We start from the raw sequence: 17,755 nt of genomic DNA, 5'->3' as shown, positions 1-17,755 counted from the left end.
CACCGGAGTGAAGGATCTCAGCTATTTTCCTTCCATCTCTTGCTAAGGTGGAAATACCTGAGCCCCACCTTCCTCTCCAACAAAAGGACAAGATGATAAAGCACAAAGAATCAGCACCCTCTCCTCTTGCCTTGACTCATGGCCTCAAACTCTCCACAAGCACTGGCCTTCCTCCTAAGCACAAAACATCCACTGGAAGTCAGTCTGGAAAAACAATAAAGTGTTTGAAGGCTTTAAAAGGGTTTAAAGTGCTGGTTGTCACTGGGGAGTTCCCAGCAATCCAGAGCAGAGACAGAGCAGACACGATCGCCAGCACATGGCCTCCTGCAGGCGCTTAGCAGCCAGCCACCACCTCACGCTGTAGGGTCCCCAAGGCTGGAACCCCAAGGTAGACACCAATTAAAAAGCAGCATGAATCGAAAAGCCTTTTCCCTGACAGTGGATCATTTTAAGTCTAGCTTCCTCAAAAGTATATTTCAATACTATGTTGGGGCAAGTTTTTTTTTTTTTTTAAATTTAACACAACTATTTTAATTTTTTGCTTTCGCAGGCAGACATGGCTTTTCTGTCAGTGCACAGACCACTTTATAACGAGCTTTTCCACCCAACATTGTATCCTAAGCACTTCTCATGGTGTTTCCCGATAATCATTTTAACGGCAGAACAACTACTTCCCACGGTGTGGATGTGCTACTGTTAGCCGCCATCTTCAACTCTGGATATCCGCCCTGCATGTTCAAATGTCTTCAGTACACAAGCTGGATTCCACCTCCTCTCCGCTCTGGAAATATGCTCCACTAATAAGTCCCCTTTGGAAACCTAACATTTGTATTGATTTGGGGGCATTTTCTGTCTACAAACATTCTTAAAAAGAAAGAAGCGATTCACTTTTTCTTGCCATGCTATACCCCCCAAAATGCCATCCTCTGCACCTCCACTTCGACCTTGTTATCTGCTCTTCTCCAATAGAAGGTCTCTCTACCAGTGACCACCTTCTCAGGCATTTGTCTCACTTCAGCATCTGTGCTTCCATGGTTTGGTGGCAGGAAGTACTGGGGGGACTTGGGCTGTTTATGGACTGGTTAGGGCCCGGGGGTCATATGGCATGAATGGGCTTTCCCCACATGGAGAGAATGCCTTGAACATTCTACCAACGAGGGCATCCGCCAAGGAGTCTTACAGCACTGGACCATTTAACTGACAGTTCAGAGCATGCTGTCTATGCTACTGTTGTCCTCTCTACTCTTGCACATGAAAGAAAGGGCTCAGGGTTCCTGCAAACTCCTGCTGGAATCAGGTTGCTTTGCTGGTCTCTCCTTCTCTTGCTTAACCTCCATGCACCCACCCTGGCCTGCCTAGATCCCTGTGGGACTCTGTTCAGAGATCCTTATTTGTAAAAATTCCACAAACAGTTAAAAGCTGAAAATATGAATTAGAAAATGCTAATTATCCAAAGCTCTGAAAAACTGGGTGGAAAATTGTCCCCGTGTTTGAAATTGTTTCTTGGGCTGACCTCATGTTACAGCAAGACTCAGACATGAGGTAATTGCTCCAGGCCTAACATATACTGCATCATCTACTTTCTCGCACTGGTTACCAGACGCCTCGGAAAGGTGACCAGAGAGCACAGAGGCACCAGTGGAAACTTCCAAAGGCATTTTTTTTATTTTTCATTTCTCCAGCCAGCACATGTTGCCCCTGCCCCATGAGGAACACGGCAGCTGAAGGGGACAGTGGATTCCAAAGACGGGGATTTAAAGGTCCACCGAATGATGGAGAGCAAACAGAGCTCACCAACCCAGAGCCAGCCAGTCCAGGAAAAGCAGGTCCCAGAGGTGCTGTCTAAGGATCTCAACTTGTGAAGGGGGCTTAAAATCATCAATCCCCTGCCCAAAGCCAAACTCCTGCAAGACTCCCAGCTACCTTGGCCATTCACAACAAATAGCATCTCAAGGCTGCCCTGTCTGTCTTTGCACAGGGCTGTTAGAATGCTCTTACATAGTGCGAGCCCATACCTGTGTTCCTGTGATCCTAGCACCATCTTTTCGGGCCCCAGGACAATCCTTCCATATTTAGGGGTAGCACTGATATACCACCTGGCCTGGATTTCCAGCAAAGTGTTCAGGCTGAGGTTATCAGTGGGACTAAAATAATTGCATTCTTCTGCTCTGTGTATATTTCATATCAAATGAAATTCGTATCAGACTGATGGGCACTTGGTGCTAGATGGGCACTTGGTACTAGAGTACCTCATATTAGATAAATCTCAAACTGCCCGCTTGCTTTCTTAAGTTCACCCTTTCCAAAGCTCTTTTCCTTCTCTTAGCTGTACCAGAAGAAAGTCTCCAGATCCTAAAACACCTGCAGCTTTGACTGCTCTTCCTTATCAAGGAAGTGTGCAGATAGCAGCCCTGTCAAATGGGGTTAGGGGGTGCCAGAGTATCCCAAGATTAAGAGGAAGCTAATATGTAAATTATTTTCAAAACCTTAAATCCAAAAGCCTTGAATCTAGAGTTTCCTGGAGGAATTTTAAATAATCACTTAGGAAAACACCAGCCAGGGCACCACCCATCTCTATCTATTTTCAAACTGGAGTAGTTTCTGGAAAGGCAGTCTCACGGGAAGAGTGTAACCAGCCTCTGGCAGACGCCCTCCAGGTCCCAGCTCTCTATTTTTCTCCGTTCCTCGTTTTACTTCCTTTGACACTTCAGGATTGGGTCTGCCCCTCGCAGAGTCTATAGGAGCCCACGTGACCTTGGCAACGCTACGGGCCCCACAGTGCTGCTCCCGCAGCATCTGCCCAACATGAATGGGCAGCACTGACTTCCTCTCCCTGGGTTGGCTCCATGGGAAACGAGCAGGCCTTGCCAAGCTTCCTCCCAGCCCTGGGCGCTTGGGTGGCACTTACTTTCCCTGAGGTAACTGAGGTGTGACAACAGCACTTCCGTGTTGTAGAGGGTGGTGGCGCGGAGGAAGTCCTCCTTGTTCATTTTACACAGTTCCTTGCCATCCATGTTCTGGAAAAAGGATGTGTCGATCTCCATCAAGCCGTACTCCTTTATGGCCCATTCCAGCCACTGCCTCACGTGCTCCTGTGTCCACAGTGTAGGGTCTGCAGAGGAGAAGATGTTGTTAGCAAGGGCTGCAGTAGGTAGAGGCTCCCTGAGAGCCTAGGCAGCCTCCCTCACCCCTTGTCCCTCTTTCTCTCCCTTCTCTCTCTCTGGGAAAGCTCCCTTCCAGATGGTCCCCCTGGAGCACCCATCTGGCTGCATGGCATCTGGCGCTGCCTGAACCACTTCGCACTGCAGGGAGGTGCTTAGCTGCCTCGCTACGTAGCCTGACAGAGCACTCTTTACAGTTTTGGAGAGCGGTTGAAACCTTTGCCTGAGAAATGGTGGCATCCAAATGAAAATAAACACAATTTCACAGACCCCGGGACCAATGTCTCTGGAAAGGGGAACCATCTGTATTTGAAGAATATTAATGATTTCATGAAAGAACACGGATCCCTCAGATGGCTACAGAAAAACAGAGAGAGAGGCTTTTACTGCAATTCCATCTGTGCAGTTGACAACCCAGTGGTGTTAGTCCTGAACAGAAACCCAATCTAGATTTTCTCCTTTTGAGCACAGCTGTGTTGAAATTTCTACCAGGACATCCCCAAAACATTTTTTAGATATTTAAATACCCAAAGATGGGAGATGGCATCGGGGAGAACCTTTCAGCTCTCGAGTGAACACAGGTAAGGTAACCACTGAGGCCATCTCTGTGGTAGGACACTCATACCTCCTTCTCCTTCTCAATGTGTGTGTGTGTGTGTCTGTGTGTGTGTGTCTCTGTGTGTGTGTGTGTCTCTGTGTGTGTGTCTGTCTGTGTGTGTGTGTCTGTGTGTGTGTGTCTCTGTGTGTGTGTGTCTCTGTGTGTGTCTCTGTGTGTGTGTGTCTCTGTGTGTGTGTCTGTGTGTGTGTTTTGGGGATGCTGCACTTTCAGCACAAGTGATGAGTTCCAGCAGGTTCACAGTAGGCAGAACTCTTTTATCACTTATCACAGTCTGAAACCCATCTCTTCACTTGGCAACCAATTGTTAGTAGGTCCAATAAACACCTTAAATATCCTCATCACAGAATAAAACGACATGATGCTTGCCTTCAAGAAATACTCATTCCCATGAACCGGTAGGCAAGCACACCACTACTAAGCAATGGATTGTGTGGCGGTGGTTTAAGGACTCATAAGTGGAAGGGAATCGTGAAAATTTGGAGAGTCATGGAAGACCTCCTGGAGGAGGAGAGACTCGGCATTTTATTGTGAGTCAGCCATCAGCCTCCGGCTTCTAATGAGCCTGTTTGATTTAACATATTTATTAGGCAGAATATCTGTGCTATCCCTCACCCAACTCACCCGCTCATTCTACAGTGTCTGTGAAGGCTCCTGGCAAAGCTGGGAACCAGGATTGAATGACTAGGAGTGGACGTGGGGAAAGAAGCAAGGCTCACACTTCACAGCTGGGCAGCCAGAGGCAAGTTTCCCAGCACTTTTACACAAGCATGTGCCAGCTGCCCTTGGGCTCTCCATCCCACCTTGGTTTTATGGGTAAGAATCTGGGTGGAAGGGCCCTAGTCTGCTTTGCAAAGTGCCCAGGCCCTGCCCATGCATGAGAGTTGTGGCTGTATTGTGCTGGAGGTGGAAGAGCTAGCAAAGGGGAAGAGTTAGGAGAGTTTGGGTTCACAGGTCACAGCCTGCTGCTGAATGTCATTCCAACAACCTAATGCCCCGTGAGCAGTGACGGTTCAGATGGTGGGTGCTACGTGCCACCGGCTCCGTGAGCCCTATTTGTACTTACCAAGGAATTCTTTTAATATCCCCATTTTACAGACGAATTGTGGAGTCTTAAAAGGTTAAGTCATTTGCCCAAAGCCCCATCGCTGGTAAGTATCTGGGCTGGGGTTCCAATAGAAACCACCACAGGACTTCACTAAGTTGAAGAGGTGGGTCCCCCCCAAAGCCCTTTCCTCTTCTCACCATCCCACTTTACCTCACCTGTGAGTTACACTGCTCTGATGCCAAAAAGCAGAGCTCCTCTAAAGCGTCATTCTGCGAGTATGTATTCCTCTCTCTCAGATACATTTCTTGCTCTTTTACTCTCCAGAAGCAATTAGGCACGGATCATTGGCAAATGGAAATAATTTTGCACCTTTTCAGAATTCTAGAGAAGCATATCCTAGGGGAAGTTGGATTATGTAGCATATTATTTCATTCTTCGCTTCTCCCGGTTCCTCACTTTTAGTATCCAAGGCCTCAAGTTCAATTTTACACCATATATTTTATTTATTTTATTATTTCCTCCCTTGCTTTGGGCTCTGCAACAATATTATTTCTCTCCCTCTACAGCACAATGAATTATAAATCTTCAACTCTGGATCATGCTAAACTCTTCCAAATGTTATTTCCTGGATGATTTAGTCCTAGTTTCTTCCCATCTGAACATGGAGCTAGTGATTAACTAGGGCCCACATTTATGCTTGTCTTTAAATCCCATCATAAATTCAATCAGTTATTCCACTAATATTTTATTGCCTTGATTTGTGGACTTGCCCAAATGAGACTTCCCCTCATGTCCACAGCCTGGCCTGGAGGAAGCCAAAATGTGTGACGATCTAAAAGACCTAGCTGGAGCTAAAACAATGAAGTAAATCCATAGCCTGAGAATTCATTACATGAAGTGCTTTGAAAATCATTTGACATGAATTTGTGCTATTTTCACCATCACTGCTATAGGTAACTTGGCTCACTGAAGCCTGAGCTTTTGCTATTCCTTTCGAAAGCATTTCAACACTGACTGAAGGTTTGGAGGGCTGACGTAGCAGTCCAGCCACTTCTGCCCATTTCCCAGATTGCTTCCCAAAAATGACCACCAAAATGAGATGGTGCCAAAGGTTGGTTCAAAGACAATCTCAGATCCCCAAACCCTTCAGTCCCACAAGCTTTCCCTCCCAGGCTGGGAGCTGTTTGGCTGAAGCAGGGGAGTTTGAAACCGTTTGAGTGAAGACCCAGCGAGGCTCAGCTTTGCTTTGGGCTGTACAAAGAGATTCCCACCTGTGAGTTCTGATACGGTTTCATTGTTTGCTTTCGGTGAGGAGGGAGACAACACACCTGGGCTAAACATCACTAGCTGGTCTCCTGTGACGGGTGGTTTAAGTAATGCCATGGAGATAAAGCAATTTACATGGTGCCTGGCACCTAGAAAGCACTCAATAAATGGAAGCGATTCTTCCTCTTCCTTTGTTAGGTCAGATGCTTGTGAAAGAGCAAGCTTAGAATTGCTGTAGGAGTCGTTTCTAAGTCCTAAAGGGTACGGAGAAATTCCTGTAGGCCCCACCCCTCTCCTGCCTCTCTCTTGCTCACACCTTCTTGAATTTGGCCCAGAGCACAGGGAGGCAGCTGTAATCCCGGGATATGGTGAGATGCAACTTCCCAGGAAAAACAAACACTGTGGGCCAAGGCAGGAGGCGTCCCTTAAAACTTCTGCCTTTAGACCTACAAGCAGATGCCTTCGGGCTACCTCAAAGAGATGTCTAACCTTTGACTTCAGATGCAACTTCATTTACACTTTTACAAATGGAAGGAGTTTTGCCTCTCTGGTAAAGTTATTTTGGTAAGATCAGGTTTAGTCTCTGCCCTGTAATCCACTTTGCTTAAGATTTGGATGTCCTTGCTCCTTCTACCTGGCACCAGTTCTACACGTGGCAGTTTTTAAACACCCTTTTTGTGCAGGCGGCTGAGCTTGCTGGTGCTAGCTGGGGTGGAGTGTCCAGCCAATGGACTGAAGGCCTGAACAATGATTTTATTTTCTGGGACCAACAGCACCAATACCTAGGGAAAAAGAAGCTATTTTTACCTGATGATATAACTTGTGGCACACATGTTAAGGCGCTCCATTAGTTAAATATAGTTCTTTCTATTTTAAAACTGAAAGAACTGGCTGTAATTTTGGAAAGGTGGAACCCGGCAGATGCCGGGAAGTACAAGCCTGGAGGGAAGGAGAGGCCTCTGTAGCTGCCCTCCTCACAGGCAGGGATGCCCACATCCAGAGCTCACGGGATTCCTTTGGGTGGAGGCGGCTTTGCCTCTGCTTTCTGAGCAGCCCATCCTTGAGGACCAGGCCGTTGATGTAGAGTTTGTGATGTGGTCTGCTTAAGGGTGGAGCTTCTAGCAGCCACACATCAGGTGACATCTGGGATACTGCCTTGGGGGCAGCTAGGAAGTAAGGTAAAATGTGTGGCCTTTTTTTTTTTTTTTTTGAGACAGAGTCTCACTCCATCACCCAGGCTGGGGTGCAGTGGTGCAATCTTGGCTCCCTGCAACCTCCGCCTTCCTGATTAAAGCGAGTTTCCTGCCTCAGCCTCCTGAGTAGCTGGGATTACAGGCGTCCACTACCATGCCTGGCTAATTTTTGTATTTTTTTTTTTTTTTAGTAGAGATAAGGTTTCATCATGTTGGCTAGGCTGGTCTTGAACTCCTGACAAGTGATTCACCCGTCTCAGCCTCTCAAAGTGCTGGGATTAGAGGTGTGAGCCACCACTCCCGGCCCGTGTGCAGCTTTCTCCATTTTGCAATTCCATAGGGAATAGAGTATTAGATAAAGGTTTAGATGCTCCCTGCCCCGAAGAGAGTGGGGAAGTGAATGGCGCCCAGGCAGCCTGGTTCCCGAATTACCTGCAGGGACGATGACTCTCCTCTCATTGGTGGTCATGTTGGGAGGAGGAGGGCCATTCTTCTCGTCCATGTAGCTGTTGTAGTTCATGGGGTTGGACTCGCCTCCACCCACCAGCTTGCTGCATTTGCTCACGCTGCAGTCCACCGGAGACTCCCTACAGTGGGAAGACACAAAGCCCAGGGGCGGTCAGCACTGACAGGGCAGCTCGCCCCAGCCTCCGAATCATGAGCCCCAGGGCTCTGATGACGACCATGGAGCCATTGCCCAGCCGCACTTGGTGCCATGACGATGATGATGCCCTCTTTCTCTCCTCCATGCTGCCACCAGCATTTCCTTCAAATCCCAGCCCAGTCCTATAATTACAGTACGTAAAAACTTCTGGCAGCGCCTTAGTGCCCTCAGACCAAGGTCTGAGCTTCTTTGTGTGGCATCGCAGCCCTCCCTGTCTGACTGAAGCTTACATTTTTAGCCTCACTGCCAGGCAACCTAGTCCATGCTCCCAGACACACCTTCCCCACAGTCCCCCAGCACTTGGTGCCCGCCTTGGTTTTAAGGACTTGTCACACTGCCTGATTCTTAGCTTGGCCTGTGCCTCCTGACTGTTGAGTTCCTGAGAGGATGGTCATCACTCTCTTTGTTTAACCCTAATATTCTTACATAGGAGGTGAGCAGCAAATGCTTTCTCAGTGAGTGATTTCTATTGTACCTAGAGAAGTTTAATGCATTTCTCATACACTGTTATATTTGAATTTCCCAATAAACCCCCAAGATAGGCACAGCAAGGGTTACTATCTCCTTTTCATGGTTAATGAAATCGAGACAGGTCTGTCTGGCTCAGAGTCACACAGCTAGTCAAGGTGGAAACAGGACTCAGGTCTTCTGTGTTAAGCTTCACTGTCAAGCACACATGCAAAAGAGCTGGTTGCTACTTGGAGAAGGAATGGAATCTAGGAACTTCCACCTGATGGAGAGGTGGTGGCCCTGTGGCATTTTGCAGCCCTGACCCCAAGCTCACCGTGGAGCAGTATGGACATTCACAAGGGAGAAAGCAGATCATCCAACTTAGCCTAGAACTACAGAACTTGATCAGCACTTGGTATTCTGCTGCACTGGTGATTGGGCAGCTGTCTGGAGGGGTGACGTCCCACCCATGGCCACCTGGTGCCCTAAAGCAGGCTGGCAAACACACTCTGCATGCCCCCCAGCCCAGCATCACACACCTCCAGCATACTTGGGGGAGGTGCTATCCTGTCACACCCAGTGCCTGCTGCTCAGCCACTCCAGCAGCAGCAGGACCAACGGAGATGATGGGAAGGCCAAGGAGGAGCTGTAACCGCCGTTATACTGAGCAGGAAGCATCGGTTCTGGCAGCCTGGGAGACAGCCAGTTCTCTCAAAAGCTCCAAACCAGGCCTTCAGACCAAGGAGTTCAGATAAGGTTCAGATTACAGCCTTCCAACTCTAGGCCACATAACCTCTCCGGACGTTCCAAAGGCCTGGCCACTGTTCTCCATCCCCTGCCAGGAGCAGGAACGGACCACAGCGAGGCCTTGAGGAGCAGGGCCATGCCAGATAGGGACCCACCCATCCCACAAGCAGGGACGGCAGTCACTAACCCAGAAGAAGGGAGATCAGCCCAGGGCTTCCTGAGACCCAGGCAGGGCGGGGAGGCCTGAGCACATTCAATAAAGAAAATTAAATGAATTTGTTTCTTAATCTAAAAGGAAAAAAATATTGAAGATCACTTATCATAGCTGGGAGATAAATGCTCCACTGAGATATTAGAAGTCAGATGGTAATTTTTTCCTGATGTCTTACAGAGGGGAACATGGGCTGAAAATGAAAATAAGATGTATAACTCACACATGTTAGAATTTAAGGTTTTACTATTCGCCTACTGTTTTTCCAGGCAGAGAACCAAGAACCAGCCGTCAGAGTCCCAGATTGCTGAAGGTTTAACATCCCCATGGCAGTGGAGGGGAGGCAGTAGCACATCAGGGCTTTTCACCAGCGTTTGGCCCTTTGGCTTCGGCTGCGGAAGGACCTGGCCTGAGATGAAGCAGTCCCAGTCAGACCCTGGTGCCTGCATCTGAGCTGAGCTCTGGCTGGAGTGCACTGGGTCCCCTCACCCGCCCTGGGGCTAACTGCAGGCGCACACTCGCACACATGCATGCACATGTGCACACACACTCCAACACAGAACACATGTGCACAAAACTCCACCCATATGCATGCACACACGTTAATAGAGAACACATGTGCACACAGATACATACTCCCATGCATGCACACACTTCAACACACATGCACAGACATGCACTGTACACATTCCCACACAGAACGCACATACTTCATCCACATGGAAGCACACATTTCAACACAGAGAACGTGCACACACACACGTACACTTCATCCGCACACACACGCATAGCTATTGCACACACATGCATACACATTACACACACACACACACTCACACGCACGACCTGGCAGCCTTTCCCTGCATCCTTGTCAGTTGTGAAACAGTCCACGTGCTGCAGAAGCTTGAAGGATTCAGTTGGCCTGCAACCAAGTAGCAAGGTTTTCACTGGCGGGCGGCCTCTGTGGGAGAGGGGGCTCCACACTGCATGCTCTTCCCTTGGAGGATGCCCAGAGCAAGAGGGCAGAGGGCCCGGGCAGGGGTCTTTCGGGAAGGAGAACGACAGCAGGGGGCAGGGGATGGTGGGACAGGAGGGCACACTCCACGGGCTCCTCCCCTTTGTGGACAGTGGGTGAGACGATTTTTGGAAAAATTCTTTTCCACATCAGCCGGGCCCCTGGGGATTTCTGAGTTATAAACTGACCTCTTGCTGTGCAGAGAAGTCAGCACCTCAGGACTCACTGAAACGGAGTGAACCTTTAGGGTTATGGTCATGTACAGTAGGCACAGGTGGCAGGGCTGGTCCCAGGTGCCAGGGATGGAGGAAAATAAATGTGAAAAGCTGAAAGAAACATTTCCCCAAACCTGCCTAACATATGACCTTGTAAGGAGAGGAGCCACGGACACCTAGACGAAGGGAAAGTGGATGCAGAGGAGGAGGGGGGCTCTCTTGCTGGGGTGGCCGCGGATACTCATTCCCTGAGCAGAACCTCCTCATTCACTGACCCATGGACGTTCTCCCAGTTCTGCTTCCCTCCTCCTCTCTCCCTCCCCCCGGCCCTGTGCACACACCTGCTCCCCAGCTGGACAGGTGATCACTTTGGCCCCTCGCCTGCTAGGGTGTTTCTCCTCTGGAAAAAGGCCCTGTCCTCGGTGCCAGGCTTCTGTACTAGGACCTGTGGGCCGGTGTCCTTAGGGAGAAGGGCTGGCACCATCCTGGTTCCCCACACTTGCCCAGCTGGCCCTCCTCCCACTGCTCAGGGAGAGAAAGAAGGAAAGCCATACCTCGCCCGCTCGCCTGCCAGACCTCCCTCCATTCTTGCAGCTCCCAAGCACCGTGCCTCCTCCAGCCAGCGCAAGCCCTGCGTGCGGCCATGGGGCTCCACGGCTGCCACTCAGGGTGGGTACAGGTGAAGCCCAGCATAAAAGGCTGCTCTTTAATGAGGCAGCTGGTGCCTGTGAAGAGGGCTTGATGAAAACAAGCGGGAGGGGGAGCGCGGGACGAGGTTTTGCCATTCAGCCTGCCTGCACTGCTGCTAATTTGTATTAAGACCTGCGTTTACAGCTAGCATGGGGCTGGGGCCCACTGGCAGCTGATAGCACTGGGACAGGTGACAAGAGAGCCTGGGGCTGCCACAATAGAGCAGGGAGGCGGCGGTGGCCCCAAGGGTGTAATCTCAGGGCAACAGAGGTCACAGCAAAGCTGCGGAGGGCAGGGTCGCCCTTGTCTTTCATTCCCACTGCTGGTCATAGCTCTTTACTCCTCGAGTTCTGTTTGTGTGTGTTCTGTGAACATTGCTACTGGTTTCCAAAAAACCTTTGCAATCTGTTAGGCAATTTAAAACAAGGTGTGAAATCCTGGGTGTTTGGATGAAGGGAGATTTCAAAGACTTCTCCCGAAGATTACCTCTTTAGACTATAAAAAGATCCTCTCTCCCTTCCTAGTCAACTCAGAGCAACTGAACTTGGGCATATCATCAGACCCGCAAATCTGAGCCCAGGCTCACTGTCAAAGGATACCTGATGTTCACACGGCCAAAGTGAGGCCTCGAGGGCTACCTAAGTCACATGGTTGCATTAGGACCCGTGGCATGTGATTCCTGCGTAGTATGCACCCTGTGCAAAAATTGAACAATCTGTATTGCCTTTAGGATATCTGTAGGACATAGATGTGACTCTTTTGTTTTTGAAAAGGAGATGCAATAACTTAAAAGCAAATTCCAAGAAAAGAAAAAGCATCACCCATGATAAAGCCATCGCCCTAATCCACTAGCTGTTTTCATCTCCATACACAGTAGATGCTGCTAACTTTTCCAGGATCCTGTGTATGCCTCCCCACCCAGGTTACATGTGACATGTCTCATACTGCAAGGTTCAGAACACAGGAGTTTAGAAAGGGGCCTCGGGACTCACAGCCAGAGAGGCACAAGGTCCGTGGAACAGGAGCTGATCCTTCTCTGTGTGGAATGTGAGTCTCTAGCTGTCCAGGGCATCCAGACCTTGGGGGCCAGGCCAGGGAGTGTCAAGGCAGGTTAGCGCTGAACTCTGGTCCTGATTGCCAGGCTCACAAGGCAAGTCTTGCATTTCCCTCTATAAACTGATATTCTTTTCTTCACGGGATGTTTTCCCCAATCCCTGTGGTTGAGACAGGATGCAGCTGAGAGTTATTTGCAGACCACAGCTTGGATCAAATTGCTGAAGTCTACATGCGAAAGAGAACCTATGGGCCATACCGTTTCAAGGCAGCCCAGCCTAACAGAGTCAACCACAACAGGAAGATATGAAGGAAGAGAGCACGAAACTCCCTCAACATGGGAAAGCCACCTGTCTCTGAGATCCTCAGACCTCAGTCTCTGCACTTGGCTCTTTGCCCCTGGGCCAGACGGTTTGTTATTGGGGTGAAAAGCAAGTGGACATGGTAGCTTCAGGCACACTGCACACCTCCTTCCCACCAGAGACACAAATGCCAATGAGTCTCCAGTGAGCATGAAGATATAACTCAGAAGCTCATGCTGTCAAGGAACACAGAAAAAATGCACTGTGAATCACAGAACAGTCCAGAACACTGTGGCCCAGCACTGTCCAATAGAAGTAGAATGGGAACCACATGTGCGAGATACATAATTTTTTTTTTTTTTTTATGAGATGGTGTCTCACTCTTGTTACGCAGGCTGGAGTCCAGTGGCACAATCTCGGCTCACTGCAACCTCTGTCTCCCGGGTTCAAGCAATTCTTCTGCCTCAGCCTCCCGAGTAGCTGGGATTGCAGGCATGCCTAGCTAATTTTGTATTTTCAGTAGAGACAGGGTTTCACCATGTTGGCCAGGCTGGTCTTGAACTCCCGACCTCAGGTGATCCTCCCACCTCAGCCTCCCAAAGTGCTGGGATTACAGGTATGAGCCACCACGCCTGGCCGAGCTACATAATTTTAAATTTATTAGTAGGCAGATTTTTAAAATAAAACAAAATGATGAAATGAATTTTAATAATATATTAAAGTATATTAAGATGTTAACTCAATATAGCCAAAAGATGATCATTTCAGCATAATCAATAATCAATGGGATACTTTACACTTTTTCCATAGTAAGTCTTCTAAATCTAGTATGCGGTTTATATTTAGAGCACATCTCAATTTTCAACTAACCATATTTCAGGTGCTCAGTAGCAACCTGTGGCTAGTGGCTGCTGCATTGAACAGCACAGGTCTAGCCCCTGAGCCAAGCGATCTCAAATTGTATGCCCTGCTTTGGTTTTCTCATCTGAAGTTCAGAATCATTACAACATCCTCTCCTATCTTTCTGTGTTATGGCAAATTAGACCACTGCAAACAACCAAATCATATGTAAGTAACAAACTGTCATTATCAGTAATACTCAGAGGATATGAGACGCACAGTGTTCAGGATGAGAGATTTAAAGAGCCTGGCATTTATTTCATTCTGTCATTGCTTTTTGCATAATTAAATGACGGGGTCTGACATGATTCCACTGTAAGCAATGACATTTTTCTAAAACTCCTTGCTTCCTGCTAGCCACTAGTCCAGCTTTCATGTGAGCCCTTAGGAAGTATTTGTGGGGTGCTGGCGATAGCCGTGCCTAAGCTGCTTGGCTCTGAGAGTCCACAGGATTGTCTCTGCTTGCCTAGGGTGGGTGAGAAGACATCAGTCTTTCTGAACCTACTTTGTTACCTGCTGATGGTCTGGTTCAAGACAAACAACTCAAAAGCAGAGGCTGCTGCTCTATGTAGCCAAAGCCAGGGAAATATCCTGTCTGTTCACTGGAATATTCACACAGGCCCTCTCCAGCTGGCTTTTGGTGTGACTGGAGCCAGGTATGAGCTGGCAAGTGGGTTCCGAAAATCAGTTTCCTTGGGCCCTCTTGGCCCAGGATCAGTATCCTGGAGTGCTTGAGGATTCTCTGGAAGCAGGGGAGGGAGTGGTGAGCGGCATACTTCCTTCCCGCCAGAGACACAAATACCCATGGGTCTTCAGTGAGCATGAAGACGGAACCCAGAAGCCCATGCGTCGGTGCAGGCTCAGCATTGCTGGGGCTGAGTCAGCAGACCTGGGTCTGTGTCCTAACCTTAAACAAGCACCTTCTCTTTTGAGTCTGCTCAGCCATGTGTTCATTCAGTTATTTATCTGACGACAATTTATTGAGCACCTACCGTTTCAGGCCCTGCTCACATGTCAGTGAGCGAGGTGATAAGAACTAGGACACGCTAAGCAGAGTAAAGAGTGAGGAGGCACCGGTTTCAATCAGGTGGCCAGGGGAGGCCTCTGAAAAGGTGAAGTTCAGGTAGAGAAACCCAAAACTCGTGAGGGAGAGAGTCATATGACTAGATGGAGTAGGAATGTTCCAGAAGGAAGGAGTCCAGGGGAAGAGATTCTGAGGCAGGAGGGTGCCTGGGGGTCTAGGAGCAGCAGCTAGAGTCTCATGAGGCTGGCGTGGAGGGAAGAAGTGGGATGGAGGGGCAGTAGAGAGGATGTTGGAGGGATGGTGGGGTCATGCTAAGGGCTTTGCATTTTGTCACAAGCCATTAAAGAGTTTTGAGCAACAGGGTTACAAATGAGGAAAGCGTGGTTCTGGCTGCTTGCTGTCCAGAGAACAGACTTCAGGAAGGCAGGAGGAAGTGGGGAGAGCAGGATGCCCCTGCAGAAGCCTAGGAGGGGTGCTGCTGGCTTACACCAGGCAGGGGCAGTGGAGGTAAGGAGTGGGCGGATTCAGGTTACAACAGGCCAGAGAATCTCCAACAAAGCCGGGCGCGGTGGCTCACGCCTGCAATCCCAGCACTTTGGGAGGCTGAGGCGGGCGAATCATGAGGTCAGGAGTTCAAGACCAGCTGGGCCAACATAGTAAAACCCCGTCTCTACTGAAAATACAAAAATTAGCCAGGTGTGGTGCCACGTGCCTGTAATCCCAGATATTCAGGAGACTGAGGCAGGAGAATTGCTTAAACCTGAGAGGCGGAAGTTGTAGTGAGTCAAGACTAAGCCATTGCACTCCAGCCTGGGCAACAGTGTGAGACTCCATCTCAAAAAAAAAAAAAAAAAAAACTCCAACAGTGGGATCTGGATCTTCAACAAGCATTGGGAGCTCCTTGTGGAAGGGCCCCATTTAGGAGGTATCGTAGAATAGGCCTCCCCACTGGGTGGGCATTGGCAGGAATGAGGCAGTGGTGCAAAAGCACGACACAGGAGAAGACGGAGCAGAAAGGTGCCTAACGGATAGCACGTGGGGCTGGAACCACATGCTTGGGTTCGGGCTCCAGCTTTGCCTCCTCTAAATCCTTAGACAAAGCACTCTCCCCTGAAAGCCCCACTTGCCTTCCTGTGTAACAGTGAAGTTACAGTAACTACTTCGTAGGACAGTAGTGGGGAACAAGTGGTAAGATAATATGGGAAAATGTTCAACACACCATGTCCTTCGACTGTTAGGAACTCCGGCACCATCAGAATTACCTCTGGAGAGAGACTCATCTGAGGGGCTGTGGGCTCAGAACCTCTGAGCCTTCCTGAAATCCCAGGATCTGGAAAGGTGGCTGAGATCCCAGTCGCTGGTTTTGGTTAGTGGGGTTGAAATGTGGTAGGGCTGGGAGTTCCCACAGGCAGGGCTGAGGCCACGGGCTGCTCTGGAGTTCTCCCTCCCAACCACGCTCATTCCCTTCTCTCTCTTCAATCCAGACTGGTTTCCTCGGTGACCTCATCCACTTTCACAGTTCAAACTCCTTACAGATGATGCCCAAACCTAAATTCCAGGCCTGAAAGATTATCTGAGCTTCAGTTCCCAAAGCCTAGCAGACATTTTTATCTGGATGTTCTACCGATTGCTCACAAGGAATCTCAAAGAGAACGTTGACATCCCATCCTAAAGCATTTCCTGTGCCACCTTTCTGCAGCTGCTCACAGCACCAGCCTTTAAAATGTGTAGGCTTTAGTCGCCTTTGGTTCTTTCCTGTCATGTACCCCCTTCATTCACACTTTATTCACCTAAGCCCTGTTAACCATCTCTTCGCTGTCTCCCTTATGTATCTGTCCTTTTCAGTTTCCATAATCACTCCCTCACTGAGTTCAGAACTTCATTATTTCCTGTCTGGGGTATTTTACTAACTTCTTCACTTGTCTTTCGGACTCTCCCATCCTACCCTCTGTGCGGAAAGATTGTCAGCTCGCTAGTCTCAAGTCACTGCTCTCATGAGGTTAAATGTCATGTGTGCTCCAAGTCAGCCTCTGGCTGTGGAATAACCGGCACATGTTTTCAGCCTGCCATTCAGGGCCCTCTCGTACTTTTTATTTTCATCTCTGTGCCTTTGGCCCAGTAGATGACCTGATATTTTGTGAATGAGACTGATGTTCTCTGTCTTTCAGGTCTTTGCTCCTAACAATCACTGTCACTACAGAGCACTTGCCTAACGCGTCTCAGGCACCGTCCCGGGTCCTTTCCCCGCGGCATCAGAGTAATGCTAGAGTAAGGAGCCGTGAGGAAGTGAATATCCCAGTCCTGCCTGAGAAAGGAGAAAGCTGGGGCTCTGAGGGATTTCCATGACTTGCCCAAGGGGCAGAGGCAGGACGTGAAACTGAGGCTGCCTGTCCACTGTCCTGTTCCATGACCCTGTGATTTTCTCTCCCTGGACCTTCCTATCTCCATTTCTACAGGCAAAGCCTGAACTGGCCCAATACTGCACCTCCTTCATGCACACTTTCCAGGTGCCTGCCCACTCCCAGACACAGTGAGTCCCCGCAGGCATCTACCTTCCTCATCCCTTCTCCACTCTTACTAAAGAATGGTTTGGCCACCTTTGCTCTGCTGAGACCCACCCAGAGAGGTTAAGTATCTTCAACGGGACAGGGAAGAGTAGCTTACTGCTAAGCTGTCCCCAGGACGACTGGACCTGGGCCTGGGATTAACAAGAAATAAGTGTTCCATGAGCGTCTGCACAGGCGCTTGGGGCCTGACTCTTACCTGGCCTCTGAGGGCTGCATGGGCCTACTCCATCCCATCTTCAGTCTGTGGCCCTCTCTGCCTTAGCTCTCTAGAGACTGACACAGGCCTCCTGGCCCAGCTCCAGAGCTCCATCTGCTGCAAAAACCGTAAGTGCCAGAAGCCACTTACTGCAGATCTGGTGACTTTGCGCTTTCCTCCAGTCCTGCATAGGCCTGGCGAGCTTACCTGGATCCATTCATGTGGTCATACTCCCGCTTGACGTTGACCCTCACTGGCTGATTGATCCACTCCTGCTGCGGTGGGAGGGGGTTGATCTTGTGGGGCTGCCCGTAGTCAGGACTCCCCGAGGCAGTCATGTCGGCCTTGGGGAGATGGGCCGCCGCTCCGTATGCTGAGTCAAAGAGGGACTGGTCGTCGCTCACCACCGACAGAGCCTCCTGCAGGGCCAGAGAAGA

At 49.5% G+C, this 17,755-nt stretch overlaps 1 protein-coding gene across 3 annotated transcripts in view; it reads right to left on the bottom strand.

Moving 5' to 3' along the window:
• FLI1 (Fli-1 proto-oncogene, ETS transcription factor) overlaps positions 1-17,755 on the bottom strand; it is a 126,906-nt gene that overhangs the window by 37,266 nt on the left and 71,885 nt on the right. The window contains exons 2-5 of one of the 3 annotated variants that reach the window (XM_011934658.1): positions 17,526-17,737; positions 11,141-11,311; positions 7,717-7,871; positions 2,909-3,112 (exon numbers count right to left, since the gene is read on the bottom strand). In XM_011934658.1, the coding sequence (XP_011790048.1) occupies positions 2,909-3,112; positions 7,717-7,871; positions 11,141-11,172 (391 nt within the window). In that variant the 5' untranslated portion in view covers positions 11,173-11,311; positions 17,526-17,737. The remainder of the gene's footprint in view (positions 1-2,908; positions 3,113-7,716; positions 7,872-11,140; positions 11,312-17,525; positions 17,738-17,755) is intronic. The other 2 variants (XM_011934657.1, XM_011934659.1) reach the window with 2 other exon arrangements.

Source organism: Colobus angolensis, unplaced genomic scaffold (genome assembly GCF_000951035.1).
Source record: "Colobus angolensis palliatus isolate OR3802 unplaced genomic scaffold, Cang.pa_1.0 Scaffold137, whole genome shotgun sequence".
Taxonomy (NCBI): Eukaryota; Metazoa; Chordata; class Mammalia; order Primates; family Cercopithecidae; genus Colobus; species Colobus angolensis.
Note: the sequence above shows the minus strand (reverse complement) of the source record. Positions and strands in the feature narration are given on the sequence as shown.